The sequence below is a fragment of the Bombus vosnesenskii genome, unplaced genomic scaffold (genome assembly GCF_011952255.1).
Source record: "Bombus vosnesenskii isolate JDL3184/JDL3185 unplaced genomic scaffold, Bvos_JDL3184-5_v1.1 scf7180000013289, whole genome shotgun sequence".
Classification (NCBI taxonomy): domain Eukaryota; kingdom Metazoa; phylum Arthropoda; class Insecta; order Hymenoptera; family Apidae; genus Bombus; species Bombus vosnesenskii.
Genome location: NW_022882942.1, coordinates 2,155,473 through 2,181,995, shown reverse-complemented (window position 1 = coordinate 2,181,995; position 26,523 = coordinate 2,155,473). Strand labels below are relative to the sequence as shown.

General features: G+C 42.6%; 1 protein-coding gene across 8 annotated transcripts in view; it reads left to right on the top strand.

Moving 5' to 3' along the window:
• The window catches only part of LOC117232607 (low-density lipoprotein receptor-like), a 62,791-nt gene that overhangs the window by 6,290 nt on the left and 29,978 nt on the right, over positions 1–26,523 (top strand). For 6 of the 8 annotated variants that reach the window (XM_033492073.1, XM_033492074.1, XM_033492075.1 and 3 more), the window contains one exon: positions 23,929–24,051. The exons of the other annotated variants lie outside the window; for them this stretch is intronic. In XM_033492073.1, the coding sequence (XP_033347964.1) occupies positions 23,929–24,051 (123 nt within the window). The remainder of the gene's footprint in view (positions 1–23,928; positions 24,052–26,523) is intronic. 8 annotated transcript variants of the gene reach the window in all.

The following is a 26,523-nucleotide window of genomic DNA, read 5'->3' as shown; positions in this document are numbered from 1 at the left end:
AGGTTGGTGTATAGAACATTGAAAAGGTACAGGAAAAAGTGAAAGACAGACTTTAGGCAATTTTTTAGTAATAAAATTTAGACCGTTGTTAAATCGAATCGACCGCGTTACTTTGATAAATTCATTTTATCTTGGCCCTCTCGTGCTCGAGATCGAATCGAATTACAGCAATTAAAAGTACGCTTAATTTGTCGTTACAGTGGCAATTTACGGGCTATTTCTATCGGGTTGGTGGCATAGAGACGCGAATATTTTATCGTGTTAAGATAAACGCTCGCAAATATGCAAAAGCACGTATCGGTGTTTACGATAAATTTAGATCGTCGTCTTTTTCGATCTCTCTCTCTTTTTCGACGATCGTTTAAGCGAAAGATACGTATAGACAGGTCTGTTCCAGCTCAGAAATATTCGCAGTATTTTCTTTAATCAAATTGCTTTAATCTATTTTTTAGCACAAATGACAAGTTGTCGTTCTAATAAGTAGCAGAACGACGAGAGTTGTATCTTCTAGTTGAGATATCGTTTCTCGAACGTTTATGGATTCGAGCTGATGACAGTTTGATTTAACGAGGCAAACGGATCGCGCATAAAGGCAAGTGAAAATTTCGTTTTCAACGAGCTAGGAAAACCACAGATGGATTTAACAGAGCCGTTAAAAACGAAATATATATATATATATATATATTAAAATGTATAATCGAACGAGATAATTAATTAAACGAAAGGATGATATCGTATCGTGGTAAGTTGAATTGTTTTTCAGAAAATCGACTACTTCTCGATTACTACTTTCTGTCGTGAACAAGATATTTTCATTGACGAAGAACGCGACGCAGACAGAGACAGACGGAAATAAAATTATCGGTACATACAGCTGTTTCTCTTCTATCGTAAGTACGCGATCCTCCGTACAAGTTGTTTTCGTAAAATATAGAAAACGGAAAAGGGATTTGAAAGAGACGCGATATCGATTTTATCGTTTATTATAAAATAGTTATTCCGAATAACTGTATCGCAAGGAATCGAAATCTTTGATTCTATCTGTTTCGATTACATATCGGCTTTTATTATATTTATATCGGTTTTAAAGGCAATGTTTTTTCTTTGCTCTACATCGGTCGCGAAACGGTTCTACGATCGATTCTTCTATCGATTTTACGGTATAAACGAAATCTTACGTTTCGATGACGATACCTTCTGTACTTTTTATCGTTTCTTTCTGTCACGTTATATCGTCGTAAACGTTTCTACGTTTCTAACGTCGTAAACGAGATTCTACGTTTTCAATTATACCGTGAAAAGTATGAATTTGCATAAAAATTCGCGAACCGATTAAGTCCTAATGATATCGTATTTAACTCGTCTCGTTATATCGAAATTTGTATAAATCTATATCGGTCGTATCCTTTCTCGATTATCTCGTATTGAAACGATCCTCGTTAGCCAGCGAGTGACATAAAAGTCAGAAAATCAACGAAAACGTATTTATCATATTTTTTTTCTCTCTCTTTCTCTCTCTCTCTCTCTCTCTCTCTCTCTCCCTATTGCGAATAACGCAAAAGAAGAAAAAAAAAAAAGAAAAAAATCGCTTGGCATTTCGAATAACCACCGTTATTTGCAAAATGTTTCATCGAGACCAATGCAGATTTATTTATTAATTTGCGCGAATTTCACCATTAACGGTCGGTTGTATACCCAGCGACGGTATAATTGTCGAGTTTATGGTTCAGGAAATCGTACGAGCATTACGCGGCGATAATACGGCAACTGACGTTGATTTTATGCAACTTGACGGACGAATTACGGGGGAACGGTTACGATCTAAAGGAACAGAGAAGAAACGGGATATCGATCGGCGCGATAATCGCGATAATTTGACGAATACGTGATTACGGTTTTGCGTGGAATTCCATAAGAATACGAGCGATAGAAAAAGTCGACGTCCTTGTCGGCCCTATGCTTTTCTTCGTACCGATACATAGGAATCGGCGAGACGTAGGTTCTCGGTGATCTTGCATCAGACAGGTTAAGCGTTTCTAATGTACTTTTTTTCCTAGTCTTGCCGGGGGGGCTGCCGAGTCTCCACAGAGGCATCGCTCCGGCGTTTTAGAACGGCCATCGTAAACACTCCGTAGGAACGCGTCGCGGAGATTTCTCTCGAATGACCATGTTAGAAGCGAAGTCGGTTAGAAACGAATCGTAAGAATGAGCGGCCGCGAGTGCGGAAAAACTTGAAATATTATTTCGCTTCCACGTTCTAATTAAATTATAGGCAGAGAAACACGATGAATTACATCCCTTTGTTTTTTTTTACAAAAAGCTAGTTGCAAGATTTAGTAGGTTGTGGATCGATCCTACGCCACGGAAATCATCTATATTTATCGTAGGTTCGCAGTTAAACGCGTCGTCTTCGTCGTCTCCTTAAAAATCTTGCTTTTCCTATTATACGATATTGTCGCGTCGCAGACACGAGAAATCGCGAAACCGATAGATCGCCGGTGATCTCGCGTCGCAGTTCGAACGTTTCACGAGTAAGGCGAAGAAATTGAATCCTATAGATCCAACGGAGCGACGGTTCAAAGTGTTACGTATACGGCGCTAATATATTCGAGCGCTAATTTACCAGGGTTTTTATATCGAGGTTTTAGTGTCTTCGGAGGGGTTATCGTCGGACGTGTATCAGAGTCTCATTATTATTTCGATAGCCGTGGCATGCAGGATGTTTCGTCTACCCGAGTCTACTGTTTCCGAGCGGGTGGTCTTCTTCCTGCGTGTGACGAGTCTTCTTATCCTCTACGAGTCTTCTTCGATGGACGATTACGTATTTGGCTTTCGCGAAATTTCGAGTTGGGCCTCTGTATCGTCGTCTCTATTCTCCCGTTAAAATTCTTCCGTTTAATCGTAAAATTACGTTAATAAATCGGAATCGATCGATCAAGAAATCGAGAGAAGCTGTCGCGTTTTTCTCCTGCGTTTTATCAACGTTTGATCGGTCGCGCGTTGCGAATTAAATTAAAAAGATTTAAACGGATATCGCGTAGCAATAGCAAATATCTTTGTTCGTTTAAACAGCAGCTAATCCTACTTATTTCTAAGTAACGTATTAGTATGTATATTTTATACTTTATGAACGGTATTTTCCCATTTGAATATTTCACTAGCCATTTTTATATTATTTTATATATCGCTTATGTTTGAAATATTTTATTTTAACGAATACGCTCGTTGAAATATTCGATCGAAACGTCAAGTTCGATACTGCGCCGATATTCCAAATAGAATTTTTATCTCCATGATATTATATATTCTACATAACAGTTTTTATTCCCGAGTAACGTGAAATTTTTATTCGTTAACGTTATATATATTTCCATTCACGTTGCATCACTGTATATATCGTGACTGTATAAGATAACTGGCTAATACGTATATGGAACAACTGTACGTACTTGCTTGTGCAAGCAGATTCAAAGTCGAAAGAAATAACACTGGAAAATGAAACGACGAATTTCCTCCGAACGTAATTAAGTCAGTATGTCATCTTATTTATACTGGTATTCTGCAAAATAATACGATATTACGAATTTGGCGAACGCGCGTACATTTATCAGGGGTTGAATTCGAACATTAAGATGTCGGGGCGAGATTCGCCCACGGCGAGTCGAGAAATTCTGGTAGAAGACTACGCGAAAAAAGAACAGCTTAGAGCAGGGCGCCGTTGGAAGGAACCGGACGACAGCTATAGAGGCGAACGCTCGTGCCCCGTTCTGCTTCTCGGAACACCGTTGATCATTTACACGCAAACCCGCTTCCCGTATTTTCGTGGATTTCTCGGTCAAATTATTTCTCGAAAATCCAGCAAAACGATCTCTTTATTTCCCCTAATGTAATTCCTCTTTTTCTATTCTACACGTTTTCGTCTTGACCAGTTTCTCTCTTTTCTCGCATTTTTATTATTCTCTTTCTACTCGGGATATCGTTTCCTTCTCTGCCTCGATGATCGTGCGGTATAAATCGGACGTACAGTCGGATGCGAGAATAATTTCAGCGTGTTTCGCGACTTTGCCGCCACGGTATCTTTAAAAAACCGAAAAAGCTGTTATAAATCGAGTCGTTTCTTTCTTCGGGATTTTCTTCAAAGATTACGTAATTATCGAAACGATCGGGTAAAATGGAACAGCGTCGTCGTTTGTTATACTTTTTATTTGACGCGAGAAGAAGCCGAAAGAGCCGAGAGTTCTAAAAATTAACTTTGCCGATTAATCGCATTTGATAATCGTACGACGAAGAAAGTACAAAGTATCGCCAAGTATTGGCTCGAGAAAGCCATAGAAAATGTTTCATTTCGTAATATCGCGAGACTTATTTACTTACTTTATCCAGGTCGTTGTCGCGAAACTTATATTGCCCTCGTCCAAGCCTTCTTCGTATCTGACAATAATGCGTAATTGCCTCTTTATTTTCTTATTACGTACGATATAATATCGGTATTTTTACGATACTTTCTTTTGTCAGTGAAAAAAGAGAAAAAGAGAAAAAGAGAAAAAGAAAAAAAGAAAGAAGAGAAGAAAAGAAGAAGAGAAAAAACTGCGGGACAAAGGTTCGACACGGTTCCGTCGTATCGATTATCGGAGTAATTTTCAAGATGAAATGCTCGCGGATGGTCGTTTCGTTCGTGATCTTTGATTTACCGGGCCAGGCGAACCACGACGCGGTGTTTGACTCGAAATTAGCCAATCTTACTCTATAAGCCGGCCGACCGACTGCGTCGTATCGTACAATGTTCGTTTTGTATCGGTCTCCGTTGCTCTGTTCTTTCGTCGAGGATCCTTTCTACCTTACGTTTCTCCTTTCTTTCGTTTAACAGCGTCTCGACCGACGGCGCAAGACCTACATCGCTTGCGTCATCCTCCGTACGGATACCACTCTAGTTTGTTTGTAAATTAGGTAAAGACACACGACGTTTGTAGCTCTTTGCTTTTCTCGAATCTGTTTTTTTCTTTTTTTTTTTTCTTTTTTTCTTTTTTCTTTGTATAATAAAAGGGACAAAGACTTTTGTCTCCTTGATTCGAATATCATCCGATCGTTAAGCGCCGTACGACGAGTGCTTTCATCGTTAAGTAACGTTCGAGTGTCGTAACTACCTACGTATCTTGCAACGTTTTTCAACGTTTCTTATATTTCAATTTCTTCTCTCTGATTAATTCGATCGCAACTCTTTAATCGTTTAAACAATTTCCGACACTTTCTCTGTTAACTTTCAGTTCGAACTGAAGCGAGTAGGATCCCTCGCTCGTCTTTAAGAGCTATCTTTCTACCGCAAAATATTGAGAAATAGCTGCTTTTAAATACAAGCAAACGTTACGTAAAGTATCGCGAAAACATGCAGATTCGGTCGATCGTTGTTCCAAGGACGTCGCGAGATATCGAAAAACAATTACTCGCCAGAAATGTTACCGTAGTAGCGACTACGCGAGTAAGATTGATCGCAAACATTCAGATTCGTTCGATCGTCCCTCCCGGAATATCGCGAGATATCGGAAAATAATTATTCGCCGCAATAAGTACTACTTTAAAATCCAAGTAAATAAGATCGAGCACGAACGTCTGGATTCGGTAAATTATTCCTTGCAACGAGATCGAAAAATATGGAAAAGAAGTTATTGCCTAGAAATTGCTTCAGAGTCGGCAAAATAAAATCAATCGAGAAGATGCGGATTCGCTCGATCGTATCTTTCGAGCGTGTTAGAAAATATCGCGAGAAAGAACTCGTAACGAGCGTCACGTTAAAATCGAGAACCGAGTATATTAACCAAATTAATTTCAACATCAACGAATCGTTCGAACGAAAGAAATCGATTCGCGTTTTTGCTTTTATCTCGTCGTGTATTTTTGCGTATTATCGTCATTGCGATATTTTCTCTATTTGCGAGTAATTATACGCTTTCTAAATTATAAATAATTAGAAAGAAGAAAATACGACGAAACGATCCGATCGTCGAATTTCGACTTACGCGTTCGCTGGAATATTATTCGATGGAAAGATGGAAAGATATTTAAGAGGATCGCCGGCTACCAGGTTTAGAGTAGCGATTCGTCTCGGCGTTCTTTCCCCGTGCCAAACTTGGTCGGCTCGCCTCTCCCCTTCTGTCTGCGACTTTTTTCTTCTTTCTTAGCCATCTCGGTCGTCGTCGTCGTCGTCGTCGTCGTCGTCTTCTTCTTCGTCGTGGTTGTCGTCTTCTTGGTTCTTTCCTTATGCCCGTCCCCCCGCCCGGCCGCTCGTCGCCTCTTTGCCGCGCCTAGGGCTATCGTAATTTGTAGCGCAAGGTCTGTACCAGGTTGCAACAGAGTTCTCCATTCTGCGGAGAACCGATTCGGCTGTCCGCACAGAGACGTACGTGTACGCGTGTGTATACTATACATAGGCACATGTACGAAACAACCGCTCGGTACCGTATAATTATGGTGAAAGCCAGTCGTGGTCGGTGATCGGCGCGCGGTGGTATGGCGCGTAGGGGCAGCTTCGGTCGAGTCAAGTGGTCGACACATTGGCGGCCGCATCGATTGCTGCCGCTTCTGCTTCTCTCGAGGGTGTTCTCCTTCCTTCGTCAGCTACTTTTCGCCGGCGTATCTTCTACGCTCGTTCGGCGCGCTTCTCGTCCGAGAGAGCGGCCTTCGATTGATCCCAATCGAAGTTTCAAATCGTTAACAAAGCCCGATTGATCCGCGTTCGACGACGGATGAAACACGGGCCAGCCGTTCCTCGTACTTTCCCACGACGGGCGTACCCGTTCCACCAATGTCTCGCGATCGACGCGTTATTGCACGCAAATGGCAAATGGTTTTATGCGCCGACGTTATGGTTCGAGTAAAAAGTCGTCGGACGAACGTTCTACGACGAACCCTACGACGAACCATTCGGGTCATCGTTACGGGTCCGTCTCTTACGCTAATTCGTGTACGGACACGATCAAAGAAACGGAAGTTGAACGGAGGTTCGTTTTAGGTGAATTATTCGAAGCGTTGGAAATTAGGACGACCATATTATATATATATAGATATATCGTACCATATTTTCGCGCCGTCAAACTTTGAACAAACGCGTGAAAATGCACGGTCTTGTTCGCTACGAGATCCTAAACAACCTCGCGAGAAAGACAAAAATTTGAAAAGTTTGTTTCCTAAGGTGTCGTGCTCGTTATTTCGAACATATTTCGCTGACGAAATTTAGAACTTGCTTTAGTTACGAAAAGACGTATAAACGGTGACCTAAAATATTTCGCTACACCAGCTGCATTTCTATGCCCAAATGCAAATACGGCATCTAATATTTTACTGTAACGTGCTGCTTACATCGCGTTGTAAGTCCTTTTGGCATCTTTCGCGTGCGCGCAACCAGGCCATGGGAAATAAGACGTTAATATTGCGACAACAGTGCGATATCAAGAGTATCTTTTGTACAGCAGACAGTAGACGCGTCGTAGCGGACACCTTTATCCTTATACTACGACGATGTATCAACGTGAAACAAAAAATGTTGCTTGAGAATACATTAAGAATGTATCGTAGTATACGTAAATAGTATACGTAGTATAGCTCGTCGATAAAGTACGACTCGTCGTTCTACGATAGACAAGGTAGCGAGTTATTAACCTTGCGTTCGTGAAATACAGACGATCGCGTTATACAGAGAGACACGCGTTTGACCAAAATCGGAAAAGAAATAAAGTAGGTCGGCTTATTGATTCGCGGAACGGTACGAGTTATAAAGGAAGGAAAAATGGGGGAAAAACCGGAGGAACTGCGATTCCTGTTCGTTGTGGCATTAATTTCTCGTTGATTTACACGAGTTCCACTCTCGCAGGGCTTCTCCTTCTCTTCTCTCCCCCCCCCCTCTCTCTCTCTCTCACCGTCTCTCCGAGGGCTAGCTCGCGAACAGCGCTCCGAGATCTCGATAAGAGAACCGGCTCCCTATTTGATTTATTGTAAATTAGCCGTACCGAGTCTGAATTATTGCCGTGCTAAATTTCGCCACTGCTTCCAACCGATTGCCGTAAGTAGTTCGATATGCACGCGAATTATGTCAGCAGTTACCCGAATACCGTTTAATTGTCAGCTTCGAGGTGTCTCCGCGGAGTCGGCGATTCTATTACGCGAAAACTCGATCCTCTTGACACGGAAAAACCTCCTACTTGGGATACTTTGGACCGATACGTTGGTAGTATACTTTCTTGCATCGTCTTCTCGAACCGTTCTTTCGTTTCTTACGAATCGAACGCTCTACCGTTTATCGATAGTTTAAGAATCTCATTTTCCCTTCCATCCCGTTTAGACACCGTTCCACTCGAAATCACTTTCATTTGCTTCGCGAAACTGGTTGTTCCCAGCCTTTTACGCTCTTCCACGTTCTTTCGTTTGATCTTCCGTTTCCAAAAGCTGTCTTAAATGGTCTATATCCGTTTCAAGGCGAAGAGAAAACGTTTCGAACGAAACGGAGCCGAGTGGTTGAATTAGCGCGGTCGGAGATCGGTCGAGGATCTATTATCTACGATTTTCATCGTTGTTCGATTCGAGATTCTAACGCGCAGTGGCGCGAGTTTGCGTGGACGACGCGTAATCCAGAGAATCGAGCTAATATCGTATTTATATCAGGGTATTTATAGCGTGCAGAAGAGCGATTCTCTGCATGGAACGTACGTTGCGCATGGAGATTTGATCGCAGGTGGGAAAAATTTGTGTCGCGCGAGGTCGTTAAGAGGCGATGTCGACTTTTATTTAAATTGTCGAGCCAATTCTTTAAACGCGTATCTTTGCGAACGTCGCTTCGTCTGCCGGATGTTACGCGTGCTTCGCTTTCGTTCTTACATTCGGTTCTTTAGATTTTCGCGACGCCGAGACCTCGCGATGTTGGTTTTTCGAAAGCGATCGTATAGCTGTTGCAGTCGCGGATCTGCCCCTGAACAAGTAGAACAAGTAGACTGCAACGTCTACGAAACGCTGCGGTGCAACGTGCGATCGCAAAGTGCGAGCGCGGAAAGCAAACGCAACAGCTACGCGATTGCTCGCGAAGAAACCAATACCTTGACTTTGAATATTTTATATGTACGAGCATCTACGTATATTTGAATATTATATAAGTTGCGCGAATATTTCTACCTTGACATTCTCCATGAATGCGTATACACGCGCGACCTATAGATTATGTTTAATTACGTTCAGAGAAATATGAAACCGCATAAACGCACGATGAAACGGCGTTCTACTTATTCCCTTAATTTCGCCGAGACGCGTTGTTATTGCGTCGCGTTCTCTGTATTACGTTAATACCGTCCGCCTGATAAAGCCATACGTGATATCGTCGCCCGCACTTTCGCACGAAGATATACGAGAATCTCGGCCGCGTCTGCAGCGTTAAATATCGTTTCTTTCGTTTGATTCGTAAAAACTCGGCTGCAAAACGCTTTCGTGTTATTTCGCGGTGTAAAGTCGAGCGGCAAGTTTATAAACGACACCGACGCGTGCAACCGCTGGCACACGGTTCTTCTCGTATCTTTAGATCGACGATATCTACGCGAGGCGATGCGGCTGCTAAATTTCGAGAGGCATCGTGCACCGACGAAACGACGGGATATTACCGTCGTGCCGGCCGTTTTGTACGAAGCGTTTTACAAGTACCGTATGAACGCTATGAAAAAGTACTCGAAGATCCCGACGAATTGGCCTTTCGTAAAGGGAACGGCGTTAAAAAGGAGAGTCTCTTTTTCGTACTAAAGTCACCTTTGCGTCTCGTTGAGTAGATACGGATGATCTAAATTCGTCAGTGAAATTACAAACGTTTCGTGGTTCGAAGTAACTCGAAAACTTTTTATGCACACGTTGTACGAAACATTCGGGAATTTCGTTATTACGATGTTACTTTTGTTAACGTCTATCGCGATTACGGTGGTGAAACTTGAAAGGGATCTGACAATTTAAGTACGCAGCAGTCACCAGACATTTATTGGAAGCGTACTCGTCTCACAGATCGACAGAGTATTCGAATTTGAAGCAATTGATCGCGATATCGACGAGCCACCACGATATTTAGCGAAACGATCTTCGACACCGATCGTCCGTTTAAGACTGCTGTTCACGCTGTACGCTGTATTTTTCACCAACCGCACGTTTGCGATAAACGTCTTCCAACATTTATATACGTTTCTACTTACGATATTGAAACTTTTATTCGCGACTATCGTAATTACTTGGATAAAACTCGATTTAGACGTTTGTGAAAGTTGCGAGATGTTTATCGGTAGCGTACGCTTTCTACCAAACGCCATCAAAGTATTGGAACGGTCGATCATTCGCTACATCGATAAGCCACGATCTCGGCAGACGAGCAAACGACTCGTAACTTCTCGTAACACGTTCTTGGATTTTCCAATGTTACCGTTAGAACGCAGGTAACGTATCGATAAAAATGTTCTGTCGTAAGTGCTTGATCGCTTTCGCGAGCCACTGTATTCGAACGGGAGAGCGCAGACGCGACTTTTTGCCCGCGAAAGTTCTACGTACGATTATATAAAACGCGTATATTGCTAATATCGCGATATCGAAAGTCGTTCTTTCTGCGAAAATTGCTCGCGGTTCTGGGACGAACGAAGGCATTTTCGTCTATAGGACGGAGCGTTTGTATCCGTTCTTCCCTTGCATCTTCTATACAAGGTGTCACCAGGGAGTTTCGAATTGTCTCTTTCGACGACAATAGCCGTGGTTCTGGATTTTCCATTTCGCGAAACGTCTGCATCGATCGGACACATATTCGTTCGTTCGTTCGTTCGTTCGTTCTTCTCCTCTTCTCTCGCCTTCTTTTCTTTTCTTTTCTTTTCTTTTCTTTTCTTTTCTTTTCCTCTTTTTTCCCCTCGTTCTCTCTCTCTTTTTACGAACACTCCGTGCTTTTATAATCCGCGTGAAATCTTTCTTTTCGACGATGCTTGCACGTTGTTTTTCGCTCGCGATGCGTGAAATACCGTTTGCTCTTTCCACGAAGGTATCGCGCGCCCGACGATTCTTCCACGACTAAAAATCAATTTTTCCACATTCCGTGCAGCTCCATGCTCGTGTTTCGCGCGATATTAAATCCGACATTAAATCTGATACGCGTTTCGTTGGTTGTGTTTCGTTCGAACGCGAATAGACGCGCGGATGGGGAAAAAAGTTGAGCGATCGTCGGGATAAAACGCACGATAATAGGCGATTTGCATTTAAAAAACGCGCGAAAAAGTTGATATTTCGACATCTTTATTTCTACGCTGGTTCGAACGAAGAGAAGTCGCTTTACGCGCTCCATCGTTCCCAAGTATCCTCGCACTTTGGCTAATCTGCGGTAACGAACTGCGCGAATCGATGCCAAAATTAATATTCCGTCGTCGCGATATTCAGACGGACGAAACAAATCTCTGCTCAAGTTCTGTTTCTTTGATCACGTTCGTAATAATTTGTAAATTTGCTATAATTACGCGAGACAATTGTAAATTTGTATAGACGGCTACGGTCTGCTAATAATTCGTTATAACGGAAGAATATCTCGTTACTTCTTTTCGCCCTTTCTTATTCATCCTCTTTTCCTTTCCTTTTCGACTTCTTTCTTATTCGATAGATAGAGTTGACATTTGCCGCGATACTCTTACGAAAGGAAAAGAAAAAATGCAAGCAAGGCGGCGGCGGCGGCGGCGGCGGCGGTACGCAATCGGAATTCGCAATTACACGGCCATGATTATCGTTATGTACTGTTGGCAATTCGATACGAATGCTCGAAAGAAATTCGCTCAACGACTCGCGAGATTGAGACAGACGCGGTAATAACGACTGTCGGAGCTATGTAAATTACCTCTATCCGCGTCGAAAATCGCGTATATCTCGCGTTTGCTTTCGTGCGTGCACGCCAACTCGTCGGACAGAAAGAAACGTTCGTGCAGGTAACGAGAACGTCCGACGAAGAAAACGACTTTACGCCATCGTATCGATATTTTTATACGTTCTTTTCCTTTTTTTTCTTTCTCTTTTTCTTTTTCCCCCCTTCGAACAAGGAAAAAGCCGGTTCAAAATTAATAGGGGTTTTCTCGTTGCTTAATCACATCGCGCTCAGCTTTCACCGTTTCTTTCCTCTCGGTGATTTATCTTGTTTACTTCTGCATCGTGAATTTCTGCAAGTTCAACGGTAATGGATCTTTCGAATCAGGTCCTGGCCATTTACAGACGCTTCGATTTAACTCTCAATTACCAATGTAACCGGAATATTTCGCACGTTCGTTTGATTTATCAATACCTGCGCGTATTTTATCATCCCATTTCCTATTTATCGAAAAATTTCCTTCCATTTTGACTCTTCGCTGTACTTTCGTTACTTTCTTTTCGCTCTCCTCTTCCTTTTCTTCTCTTTTTTCCTCGACAGAGACATATCGTTTTGTAATTATTTCAGAAGCGATCGTTAATTTGGTCGCGTACCGGAGGCACTTGCGATTAATACGTCGTAGACGAATAATCGTGTCTGTTAGGTTTCAAAGTTGACGAAGCGTCGGTCATCCGTTATGCGTGAAATTTTAACCGAAAGAAAGTAAATACGACTAATTTGTCTTTAGATTTTTTTTACATTTTTCCAAAGTACTAGCTAACGTATCGTATTATCCGATATATGGCGCAATGTATAAAACGAAGCTTCCATCGTTCCAAGAACAACGCCGTAATAGTTCTTTTTTCCACGTTATTGATACACTAAGCTTCGAAGGTTATTTTAAGTTTACCGTCGTAAACTCTTCGAATGTCATTTATAATAAAACTTTCACGGTAAATGTCTCGATAAATACATCGAAACTTCCTCTATAATATCTCGTAGGAGGCGCGCATCTCATACGAGATATAAGGTAATTTAAGAATCGAACGTGTAATAGAGCGAGCGGACGTTTGACATTCAGTTTTTACGTACCGTGAATCTACTTGAAGCAACGTGAAATTATTCCTTTCCGTGTAACTTTATACACATGGTTAAAAAAAAAAAAAGGAAAAAAAAGAATTAGAATTGAAAAGTTTCAATTTTTGTTGCCAGTTAAATCACGTAATTGTTCCGTGAATCTATATATACGTTGTATGTATATGTACAATATATATATATAGCTTACTCAACTATGGCCAAAGATAGTATCCGTTAAAGAAGCAACCGATAACTTGTGGAAAATCGACATAAACTTTATAGCTTAAGCGTGTTACCAGCTTTTTTTTTTTAGCGGAGTATCACGTTTTACTGGCTTCTTACGTCGAATCAAGACGCGAAAGCTTACATCTTCGAATCTACCGAGCTATTTCCTTCCTCCGACTTTTTCATACTTTTTCAATAACGTATTTCCATCTAGTTATCGAGACTAAAAGATAAAAGTGGAGAAAAAAGACGAGTGTTCTGATGCGATACGATCGTCGCAGTGTCGTCGATAGCGTATATTTATTATCGTTTATTTAATTGTTGCCTTCCGTCTTCGAACGGCTTCCGATTTTACGACAAGTTTACGAAAATAGTCAGTCTCGCCGGACATGTATTTTAGATAAAGATTTGGTTCTACGCGTTTCCTCTTACGCGTACTTGCTTCGCGAGTAATACGAGCGGTCGTTCTATAAATTAATTGCAGTTACATGTACGAGGTTACGGGGATACATAAATTACTCTTTATCGGAGGAATCGATCGACACCGATACGAATTGTCGATTCTCGTTGGAGGGAAGAAGACCGGTTCGATCTCGTTGGATACGAGCTCTGGCAGTTAAGGGTTAAACGCCGTTGGAACGTCGGGGAATTAGACGAGGGCAAAGCTGGATGTTTGAAAATCGAACGTTGCATCCGACGAATAGATAATTCCGCGCAGCTATCGGGATCAGATCGGAGTATCGTTGGGCGTGCGAATTTTCGTAAAACGTATCCCCTCGTTTCAGCTTGATAACCAGTCCCTTGCTTATTCGAAACGTTATTTTCGCGTAATCGCGGCTTTAGTCGAGCAATTAGTTGCGCGAAATTGAGAGCTTATTCGATCGACAGGAAATAAATAGTCGGCAGGCTGAACTGGTTAAAAAAAAATGATACTGACGTGGCTGACCCCGTTACTAACGGAACTCGTTATCCTCGCTTTTCATTGACTGGAATCAGGCAGCCGATTGTTCGTTCACCGAAGAATACGCGATTACGAACGGATACACGGAATCATCGCTCATTTCCACCATTGTACGTATCGCCTTACGTTGTCGCGAAATTAACCAGAGTTTCTTCGTTTTATCTTTTTCACGTACGGTAGGTAAGACAGACTGGAACGAACAGAATCGCTTCTCGAACCATCTTCGTTATAGCGTCTCTTCTTTGTAGGGTACATCGAAATGTATGCGTTCAAACGTAATAGATCCGATAGCCCGCGGTTAAAAGCAAATGTATCGCTGATACGACGTCGTTTGAACGACGAAGAAACGACGTAGTAAAATATATATCTGTGTGGAAGATTCTACACCCGAAAACAACGAACGACTTTGTATAAACTTTGTGTTTTTCTTCGGATTTTCCGTTATTTAATAATCTCTGCGCAAGATGCTGGAAACGACCATTTTGCATTTCGAGGCAAACCCGTGCACGTCTTGTCGTGCATCCGCTTACGTTGCGAATGCTTCTATCCTCGACTTTGGTGCGTTCGACGTTTAGTACGTAGTACGTTTAAATGTATCGTCAGCTGTCGATCGAAGCGGATCCCACGTGTTCCGTTACACTTTGCGCATCGTTATATTCGATGCCTATAAAATATCGATATTCGGTGGTCCAAAGTAAGTTTACTTTTATCCGTTTTCTATCTTATTTTTCTACCTATCTCTCTCTCTCTCTCTTTCTAGCTTATATTTATGCAATCGCGTTGCGTAAGTCGCATCTACGCGAAAGAAGCTATTCGGTAGAATGCGTAAAAAATAACGATAACGCAGCAGTATTTTTAGGTAAGCGCTTATAGCAATTTCATCGTGGAAAGTCGTTAATCGTTTTAACTTTTGACGAAGCGGTTCTCTCTGAAAAATTTTCCATCGTAAAATTTTGCGGTTCGTGTCCTTCCGAAAGCGAAGCGAAGCAAAGTACGGCGATGTTGCCGTCACGGAGCAAGCAGCGAAACAACGGCTAACGATGGCGCGAACGCAACGTTATGGGAAAACGTAAATAATGTAACTTATTACACAGGTATCGTTTCATCGAGGTACGACAAGCGTATCGAAACGATAGGTGCTTCGGAGAAGTTGGGAGACGCGTTAAGGAATAGAATTCGATATTTCGTATAAATTAATCGAAACGATATCGCGGATAAAATATCCCCCTAAAATCTTTTCTTTCTGTTATTTGTTCTCTGTATGGACGATCGACCCTTACCCTTGATAGATTTACGCGAACAGAGTCGCACAGTTCGGTAAAATCCTACGATCGCAAAATCCTGAATGCCCGCACGATTTCTCGTTCCAGATGGAGACGTTCGCGTCTCTTTCGTACGGTACAATAAGTTTCGCTTATTTATTTATATCGTTACGATATTTTCCGTTTTCGGACAATTTGGCGAAATTTCACGAATTTGTCGAATCGTAGCGAAACGAGGTAGCCGAATTACTTCGAGTAACGGTAGCACGGCCGAAATCTTCGTGGCATCAGCCGGGTTTGGTCGTACGATTACTGGAGAGGACTGGAGAGGATGCACGATCTTCGAGTTATTGCGGCGCATCGTGGTCGAGTTTCGTGGCGAACAACGCAAAGATATTCGAACGCGCGAATATCGCGATATCAGTCGACCGTTACGTTTTGAAAAATCGTCGCATTTTTCAAGGCATTCGAGTAATATCGTAGTTTAAATTTGACGAAATTTATTTTTTACCTAACTTCACGAAACTGAATTACAATCGACAGGGGGAACGTAACAGATTTTAATGGGAAACGTTTCGATTTGAATATTCGCATCGTCGAATAACGGACTGATATCGATTGGAAAGATACCTCGTGCGCGAATCGAATCGGGCCAAATCGACTCATGCGATTATAAGGGATTAAGGGACGACATATACACCTATCTGTAGGATGGTAAAAGGTATATCTATCGTTGAGATTTTTGCCCGACGAAACTAATGGAATTTTAAATTAAACTTTTTATCGTTCGAACGGGCGTGTATATAGATGTTGTAACGATCGTATAAATTTGATGAAAAAATATGGGGAAATAACGCCGGAACCGTAGAAGCTCGCAGCGTAAGGTGTAAATTCTGTATCGTTTGTAACTGAACGGAAAAAGTGATTTGATTTTTCAGATATGCCAACAGATCCGGCATGTTTGTTGCAGGCGACTACAAAAATATTATTTTTTTTTTTCCTCGCGAAATAACGGTTATGCGAGATTCCAGTCGCGATTTTTCTCCGGAAAATACGATCTTTTTTATATACCGAAAAAGCAACGAAAAGAAAGGAAGGAAAAAAGAAGAAGAAAAAAACCGCAGAGATATCAAAAAAGTTTTACGACAGATACCCGCAAAAATATTAAAAAGTATAAAGATAATTGAATGTAAAATGACTATCGGTTTTTTTTTTTACGTCGGTTTAATAGTTCTATGGTGTTTTTATCGGCAATTTGTTTACAAAAGGGGAAAAAAGATAAACGTTGTTTCGAGAAATATGCGTGGAAACGGGTATAGAAATTTATGCACAACAGGCTGCGCGAATTTGTACCATCGTAACGTCGTGGCGCTATTTCTAGCGTGAAATTTTGCAAACATATTCCGCGTACAATTCTGGTGTAACGATTCTTCCTTTAAAATTCCGCGAAAATATTTCATGTTTCCGAGCGAAACGTCAGTGTGAAATTTTCGTCAAAATGCCAATGTCGATGCTTCGTCTCGAAGACGCGCAGACGTCGATGTCTAAATAACAACGTTAAAAGGTTTAATTCCACAAAATGATCTTTGCGTTGTCCCACGCGAATAGACGAGGAACGGAACGGACAATCGCATTATGAATCTCTTACGTTTTCTATCATTATTTGTCCATCACTGCGACGACAAAAGCTCGACGAACGAAGTACATTTTCGACGCGAGATAAAGGAGAAGACAGCAGGAAAAAGACGTGGAAGCGGCGATAGGCAACTTACGGTAGATTCGTTGGATCCCGCGATGACTCGAAAGTGAAATCGCGTTGGTAGGGACGAGCGTGCAAGAAATGCTCGACGCGCCTCTCGAAGCGAAAAAGCGGCGTACGAGGAAACAGGAAGTCGATGGGGCGGTCGACGACAGAACGCGGACGTCTCTTACGAGCAGAAACTCGCTATTCGCGTGTCGAACCGTTTAAGGTGATATATGCGCAGCCAGCCGAGTATACAGAAGCATCGATTTTTTAAAGCTATTTCTATCCAAATATATCTTTCGGATATACTTGGCCATAGTAATTTATTACAATAATAGACATTTTTATACTTAGTTGTTGTACATATATTTATATATATACACACACACACACACACACGTATATTTCGACAAAGAATCATAATATCAAATAAAGTAAGCGTTTAAATAGCGCTATTTTCATTAAAAACGCTAAAATAAACGTCGGCTTTTAAAACGAACAAAGGGATTTAATGTTTGCTGCAACCGAGATTGAAAATATTATTTTTCCCGCTGGATCATAGCTATTGCAGATTTCAATCGTGACTGGAGAATTACTCGTATTGCCCGGTATATTCCACTGGATAATAGCATTTTAATTGCATTTTCGTAAAAATGACGTCCATCGATCGTGTAATTTTCAATAGACGTAGAAGAAAAAAGGAGCAAGCCGATACCTTCGCTCGTATCGTATTTGCTTCTCGCAAAGATTAACAAAGCGTCGCAGAATAAATATCAAACTTCATCTTCGATTTTCAGTGTTTCCCCGTTCATTCGTCTCGCGTTATCTTATCGAAGGCACGCGGAAACGTATTTTTCCGCCGGATCGACAAACGATCGACGTACTATTCTGCGTCTTCCTAGATTTTGCGTGGTCAGCGCTTTTGCGTTTAACGTTCGTTGTATCGTATATTTCTTTGTGTTAAACGGGGTAAGCCGTGAATCACGCGATGAGAAACGAAGATAATACGTTACGAAATAAAATGCTAATTTTTTTCATGGGTCGCCGCGTAAGGCGAATTTAACGGCGAGGAGTTGACGAATTTCAGACACTCGTCGTATCGAAAGTCGCGTATCTTCTTAGCTCGTAGAACTTAGCTCGTCGACTTTCCGTCCGATTCTCAGCCGTTTCTCTTCTTCCGTCGTTAACGGATTGTCCGAGTTTGAAAAAAATACCGACGAACGTTGTCTATGTTCGGTCCGATGCTATTTACTTTGGAGCTTGTCTCGACGGATTAAACGTTCTTGGAAACGAAAGCGCGACTGAAAATAAAAAGATTCGAAGGTCGCAGTAGGGTTAAGCGAATTTTCCTTCGGCGATTTCTCTTTTCCTGGTCGTGGCAAGTTTCAACAGCTTCTCCGTATCGTCGATAAAACGTGGACGGATCACGTGGACCTTAATGCGATGCGATTTAACGCGTGGCCAATTACGTAGTTACTTTTGCGCCAGTCCGACTTCCTGGATTCCGGTTCGATCTGCTCTCTGGCCGATCGCCGATTGTGCAACGGCGATTTTTCCGTTCCATTGGCAGATAAAAGTGGCGACTAAATATGTATCGTGGCATAGCTTCAGGGGTAAATCGTTACGTCTACTTAAATAAGAGGAAAAATTCGTATAAACGTATATCTGATATGACCTTATTTTCGAGTTAAAGCTGCTTTTGCGTTGCATCAGTGGCTCGACTGCCTTCGCAGAAACTCTTTCAACCGAGTATTTTTGTCTCTAATACAACCTTCTAACTATATTATATTCTACTATCACGTGATTTACAAATGACGAACTTGCGTATTCGTATTCGTATTCGTATCGTTTCTTCGCTTTCTACGCATCTCTGTATCTATGTTCTTCAAATTAGTCGTTTAACTGGTACATGTACCGTTATCGCGTCATTTGTCGTAATCCGCGAGTTGCTTCCTAGTCTCCAAATCAAAGTGAAAAATCCCGATCGATTCGAATCTATGTTTCTACGATCAGACAAATTTTCTTCGCGAGAGAACGAACGTCTGACGTTATAGACTGTTTTCCATTTGTTCGAGTCGATCGACGACCGAATAACTTTGATCGATTCAACGTCATCTATCGACGTATCGCGTACCAAAAACTTTAAGCACGTATATAAAATTCCAGCTGGTGAAATCGATACGATCGATCGATCGATCGAACTTGTAACTTTGTCGATGTTAGCGAAAAATTATTATTCAAAATTTAGAAGAGGCGTAGTCGATGAATTCGACTCGCCACAAGCTCCTCGTACGTTCGAACGAACCTTCTTTCCTCTTCTCGTCTGTCCGATTCGTCTCTAGAGTTACGCCCGCGTATTTTTAAATAGCCCAGTACGTTGATCGATGGCCGGGAAACAAAAAATCGGATTGTTCGCTATCGATGTTCGGCGTCAGAAATGCGCAAACGATAAAGTATCGTAAGTCCCGTGTTGTCATCGAGCCGATCGTATTTTAACCGTGGCACGGCAGTGCTCTTTAAAATTCAATGAAACGAACGGAAAAATCGCGGAACGAGCCCCTTGAAATTCGCCTGCGACTTCATTTCGCTTTGTTCCCTTCGAGTTTGTTTCAAACTCTCTCTCTCTCTCTCTCTCTCTCTCTCTCTGTGTCTCGTTCAAGAGTTTCTCTCCGTGCTCCTCCCGAGCTTAATATCAGATTTTAATATCGGAATTTTTTTTGCATCCGGTCGTTGGTTTAGCCACGTCTCTCGAGCACTTCTGTTCGAGGCCAAACGCGACTCGCGCGAGCTTAGCCGACAAGTCGACGTATCTGGGTTCAGCCTAAATAGGTAATTCAACTTCCATACGTTCTCGGATGTCGCGCAACTATAAACTGAACTAGAGCATTGGCCAACCGGGAAAAAAGGTGAAATCGCGAACGATACTCGAACGTGCTCGAATCGCCGAGATAATTGGTCGATTAATCCCTTCTCGTCGGCAGACGATAGCCTAAATGGAAAATCAAACTTTCGTTCGACCAACGAAAATATTTCTTTGCCGATGTTTCTCTGTTATCCGGAGGGTTCGATAGGAGCGTGGTACGAGAGCGCTTTTTTCTTTTTTTTTTTTTTTTTTGTTGGAAAAAAAGAAGGAAGAAAGAACGAAACGAGACGAATAGAGGAAACGAACTATAGAATACGCGTTTATCCAGAGGATTCCGTTTTCAATTTTCAAGATTTTCTGAATATCTATTATAACGCGTTTTTATTGTTTCTACTACACAGATTTTTCCGCCAAAGTTTAAAACGTTTGCTATCACGGGAGATCGAAGCGAAACGTCCACCGCGGTGGATTTGCGTTTGACTCGAGGACATATTGTACTTTTGCACGATTAAGCGATATAACGTATTCCTATCGTAAAGAATATCCAAAACATTTTTCACAAATGAAACGCGTCAGTCGTACGTATAAAAGTTTCGTTATATAGAAAACATAGTATATTAAATTTCGTATCATTTGGTACTATTCTCGCATAAATAGAAAAATTGTACGCCGCGAGAAGGAAACGCGCAACTCGATGAAAACACGCGTTTCGGTGGAGAATAAGGATATCAACGTACGAATCCTTTTTACAGCCACTGTGATATTTTGTTATCTCCTAGCTTGAAATTAGATCCAAGTCGATTTTTTTCGTCATTTATGTCGTTTCTCCCGTAAACTCGTTGGTCGTTGAAGGCGCTTTGAAAAGAATCAACGCGACAGGAATTTAGCAATTGCGTTTTTGCCTAACCAAATACTGTAAGATTAAGGTTTCGGAATCTAACTCCTGCTCGCGGAACATCGGCAAAATTTGATTCAAATACGACCAACGCGAGTTTCAGTGGAAATAAAGTTCAACTGTGAATGGAGTATTAACAAGTGGTATTAAATAGACTTAGGATAGGATATACGAAGTTGGCATACTGGTATTTAGGTACTCTGTAAATCTAACCTTCCGATCTACGACGAATTTAAACGTCGAATAAGGATAAAACGTGTCTTTTTCTTTCAACTGTTGCAATGGTCGTTGTACGATTTCTTTATACGTTACGTACGTCAAGTAAGTGTATTTTCCTCCATTTTCTACGAGTAATTGATATTTTTCTGCGAGTTTTGCTTATTCGTAAAACCGCCGAGTTCTATTAATAGATAATAGATTAAAGAAGAATATTTGCAATATCAGCGTATTTTTCAGTCTACGAAGTTGACCAACGTGGTTTCTAAACGTCTCGATCAAAGATTAATATTCGTTGTTCGTCGCGATATTCGAGTAATAAGCGACAGATGGAGCGAAGCGATCGCCAGACCAAAGATCTACAAAAATCGTCAAAACGTTCGCTCTCTTCTTTCGCGGCGTAAACCGCGCGATAAATGAAAATCCGTATACGAATACCATTGACGTAAATCATATAGAAAATACGTTCCGCGCTATAACGATCCGTTCCTCCACTTTTTCTCTCGGTATTTTTTTTCCCCCTTTTTCTGATTTATCTGTACTCGCGTTCGTCTGTATTACGCGTTTTACGGGAAATATTTTGGAACGCAAACGTACACGTTTACGCGAGTATATATTCTTTTAACTTTAACGTAAACGAAGGACGTACTTTGACCGTACTTTGAGTTAGACGGAGGTTTTTGACGATAGACAAGCGATTGACGAGACGTCGACAATTAGCCTATATAACGATCGATACGTTCGAGAGGGTAGAGTTTACATAAATATATAGAATATACGATACGTAAAAGTTGCGTAGGATAAACGTTGAAACGGTGTGGCGAACCACTGCGCGTGATATAGAGACAGATATGGTACGCAGGCGAAGTATCGTCTCTCTGGAACCTTCGATTTCACAGAAACTGAGAACTTTCTAACGCGATATCTAACCACTTGTCCAGACAATCGATCGTACGATTATACTACGTACAATTTTATTGCGAAACGGAGACCGTGCGTGGTTCGCGCCAGGCCGAGACGCATTAGCCCTCTCACCGCGAGACGCGAACGCCATTCTGACGCTGTAACCTGGCAGGATTGCGTGGGCCATTGTGACAGTTTCGTCGCGTTATTATTCGTTACGGTTGGCAATAATTGGTCTCGTCGGAGTCCTTGATCTTACGCGCCGCCTCGACGCTTCCCGATTCAGCGAAATCGCGCGTGTAACGAATTTCCGTTAGATCAGGCGAAACGCAACGATAATCGCGTCTCGTTGGTTGCCCGTGCTCGTCGCTCGTTCTCCCTACGCGGCAGATTCGTGTGCGTGCGTTCTACATCTATATCGGCGTGGCTGTCCTCAGGCCCATATATAGGGGCCCCTTTACTCGGTCGCTGGCTTACAGCATCCGCAGCCGTCAGCGCGAGTGCATCGTCGTCTTTCTCGCGGTGGTCTCGTTGTTTGAAATCGCTTCGAATCGTCGGGAGAACCGTGTCGATTATTTTTTTTTCCCCCCCTCTTTGTCTGCTTGTCGCGTCAAGCGATCAGGGCGTTCGCGTCGCAACCGCGTCGTAACCGCGTCGTAACCGCGTCGTAACCGCGTCGTAACCGCGTCGTAGCCGCGTCGTAACCGCGTCGTCCACTCCAAGTGGTGCACAGAGCGACGGGAGAGCTTTTCGCGAGTTTCCTGCCGGCGTCCTGCCAGTTTCCAACCTTTTTCCATCCCTATTTCCTTCGTCGTTCCTCGTTTCCGTGTTCCCCAGACCGTCGTCCAGTGATCTCGACCGAGTACAGAGTACAGAGGAAAAAGAAAGATAAGAAAACGAGAGGAGAGCAAGGAGATATATATATATATATATATATAGATATATATGGAAGATACTTGCAGTTGAAAAGAGAAATCTTTGGCCTCCGTGGGACGGGAGGAGCCTGGCCGAAGAGAGTCGATTTATTGGAAAATCGTTTCACGGACGATTGTTTGGTCGGAGATCCGGAAGGTGGTTTGGTGGCGGTAAATCGGTGGCCAGGCCGGGTAGAAAAGAGGCGAGAGAAGGGGGATAAGAGTATTGTGATTTCGGAGAGATCTGTGCGGAGCGGCGGGTGCGGGTTTTTCGGGTGGGCGAAAAGGATTTTCGTCGGTTCGGACGAAACTCGAAAGATGCTCTGAATAGATGGTCCCGGTGTTTCGGTGCTATCTGCTACTTTTGCCTCGCTGGCTCGACCTGGCATAGTTTCGCCGCCGCGGTAATCGCGTATACGGCGTTTTATCGGCCGTTTCGCGTAACGCTTGAAACTCCGTGAGCCGCGATAAAACGATCGACGGACGATTTTCTGCCGTTGCGATATTAACGAAGAGAGGAAAGGGGGAAAAAGAAGAGGAGAGAGAGAGAGAGAGAGAGAGATAGAGAGAGAGAGAGAGAAGGTGGCAGCGGAGTACAACAGCGGAACCTCTTGCAGTACGTACGCAAGGGGAGAAAAGGGCCTCGTAAAGCGTTGCACGTTGAAAGCTTTTATATTGGATCAGCGATTAAAGTAGCGCCTGCGAAGGTGTCGAGAACCGTGCCGCTCTGCCTCTCCCCTCTTCACGGTGATACACGGGATATACGCGAATGTTCGCGTACGCTTCGTACGACTGAAAAAAGGGACTCGTAAAGCACACATTCTCGCGCGAGCATGCGGTTCGCTGGAACATCGATGCGTCTTTTCAACGACGCGTCGCGATGCACGTGCACGCTGCTGCCGTTGTTGCTGTTGCTCCGATTGGCGTGCGTCGTGCACCTCGTATCGGCCATCGGTGACGATTATCATCACGATTACGAACGTGCGCTTGCAGGTCCGCGCACGTGCGCCGACTCGGAGTTCAAGTGCGCCAACGAGAAGTGCATACCCGGAACCTGGCACTGCGATGGCGAGGATGATTGTCACGATGGCTCTGACGAGGATCCAACGGTCTGCAGTAAGTACTTACGTTCTCTTCTTTCTTTCTTTCCTTCTTCATCTTCTTTATCATCATCGTCGTCGTCGTCGTCATCGTCATCGTCATCTTCTTCTTCTTCTCCTTCTCCTTCTTCTATCTTGTTCGATGGAACGATTCTATTTCCTCTCTGTGTCGTAGTTAGTTTTTAGCAACGGTACGATGGTTATGGCCGGAATAAATTCGACTCGAAATGATTTTCAATTACGCGGCCATGCAAGCTGACAATGGAATTGCGAGGATTTCCAGACGCCGGGTGTAGATCGTGAGATTTCCAGACGGTTTTAAGAGAATATTTTCGCGCAAAGATTTTTCCCATATTTCTCCTTGTTCCGTGCTTCTTTTCTTCTCTCTTCTTTTCCGCCCGATCATTTTTTATCGTTAACGAGCTCCCAAGGAAAATACCCCGGGGTTCCTTGCTCTAATTTCGCGATAAAAGTTCCCTTAAAAAGTACGTCGCAAGTACGTTCCTTTATCGAATATAAAAATTCGGAGACCGTAGATGGATCGAGGATTAAGGTCGCGTTTATACCGAAGGTAAACGGAGAACGATCGCCGTACGATTCCGATTAAACGTTTCTCGTTGGATCGATCCTCGATATCGTGGTTTCTCGATCGATATAGTTTTTTCGTCGAGCAAATATCTTTGCGCTGCCGGTCGAGCCGATCCGAAAGAAAATATTCGTTCCGCGAAACATGCGTTTGCTTTTTCCGTCTTCCAAGCAACTTCCCTCGCAATTTGCAGCTTGTTCGCATTGGCCATCGAATCGTTCCCCTTTGCTCTCGTCGTCGAGATCTCGATAGCCTGTACGGTACGTGCATGGTAAATTCCTTTCTTTCGAGTATATCGTCGCGATACTCGGCGATGAACGTCGGAACCATGTTTCAGAATGTACGATCTACACCCTGCGGCGATATTAATTACACGAACCGGAGTCAGCTATATAACTCGCGTAGACCGTCTCGGAATTACGAGAGTACGAACTTGGCTTGGCTCGTGGAGTTTGTAAAGTCGAGCAAAGGGCTTTCGACGAAGACGCGAACGTTTCGTAGGTGCGAGAGTCCCGACGTCTTTCTTTTAAAAGATTCTTCGTTATGATCTCGCTCGGAAAGCGAAACGAACCGAGACACGGTCGTACAAGTCGCAGCATCCCGCGAATCGTGAATCGTCAATGAGACTTACGAAACGCAAACGTCGAAGAAAGCTAGACTCGTCGATGTGGCTTAACGGCTGACATTTATTTATCGCGTAATAGTTGCAACCTTTAACGAGCAATCGACCACGTTTATTTATGAAAATTAAACGCGCGAGCGTTTATTTTAAGATAACCCTGACCAGAGTTTTTCACGAGATTGCTCCCTTTTTTTATTACGTTTTTCATATTACCATCGAGCGTGCAAGTTATTGTTAATCTCTGTCTATTATTTTCGACAAATTCCACTAACCAATAACTCTCTTCTACGCGTATTCGTAATTTTAATCTTTGCCCGTCACTACGATTTTCCTGAATCGTTATCGATTTATTATATCGTAGTAATATCTATATTTTTTGTCGTGGCCAAAGTAAACGAAGATCGTTTCGAGTTGCACAGGCTAAAAACCAGGCGCAACCGGGGACAGCTGTCGAGCTCCCAGAATTTTTAAATTCCTACATTTTCGTACTTAATTCCCAACGCCAACCAACGTACACGCGCTTGCACGTCCGTGCGAAGTATTTAATGGAACAATACGAATGGATTTTGTCTCCCCCGTTGCGCTGTAAGCTCATTTGTTCGCGAATGAAACCGACTAAAAAAATATATATATATATATTAATGTATATATTACGCGTATGTATACGTACGTACAGTGTCCGACAAAAGTATTCGAACGCTATTAGAAATTTGTTAGGTATATGTTTTACAAGATATTCCAAAATCTCGTTGGGTCTGTAAGGCGACGCGACCGTATTACATCGATAAAATCTGAAACCAATCTCGAACTGTATACACGATCGAAGCTACGAGATATCGGTTGCGAGCATACCCTTCGCAAAGATTGCCAAAGTATTCGTAATTATTTGTTACATCAAGAAACCGCGATATTCGGTAAGATCACGTTTTTTTTTTTTAGCACCAATTGTACGTTCAAGGCTACCAGTCGTGCTGTATACCGCGTATATCGTATACCAAGCTTTTGCGTATGTTTGTCGTATATTCTAATAAGCGTACGTTTACGAGAAACGTCCGACAATTTTTCTATATATTTTCGGATTGGTTTCGAATCATTTATGCCGCCACGACGACGATAGTCGTGTCTCGTTGCAATGTCAAGGAAATTTCAAACAGTTTCGTACAATGCACGCAATATAGCCATAAAAATTTTCCGTAGCAAGTGTCGGAATACTTTCGCGAGCCGCTGTACGTACATCTCGGGACAAAAGTGTCAGGGCGGTCGCTATGCCGATCGCAAGA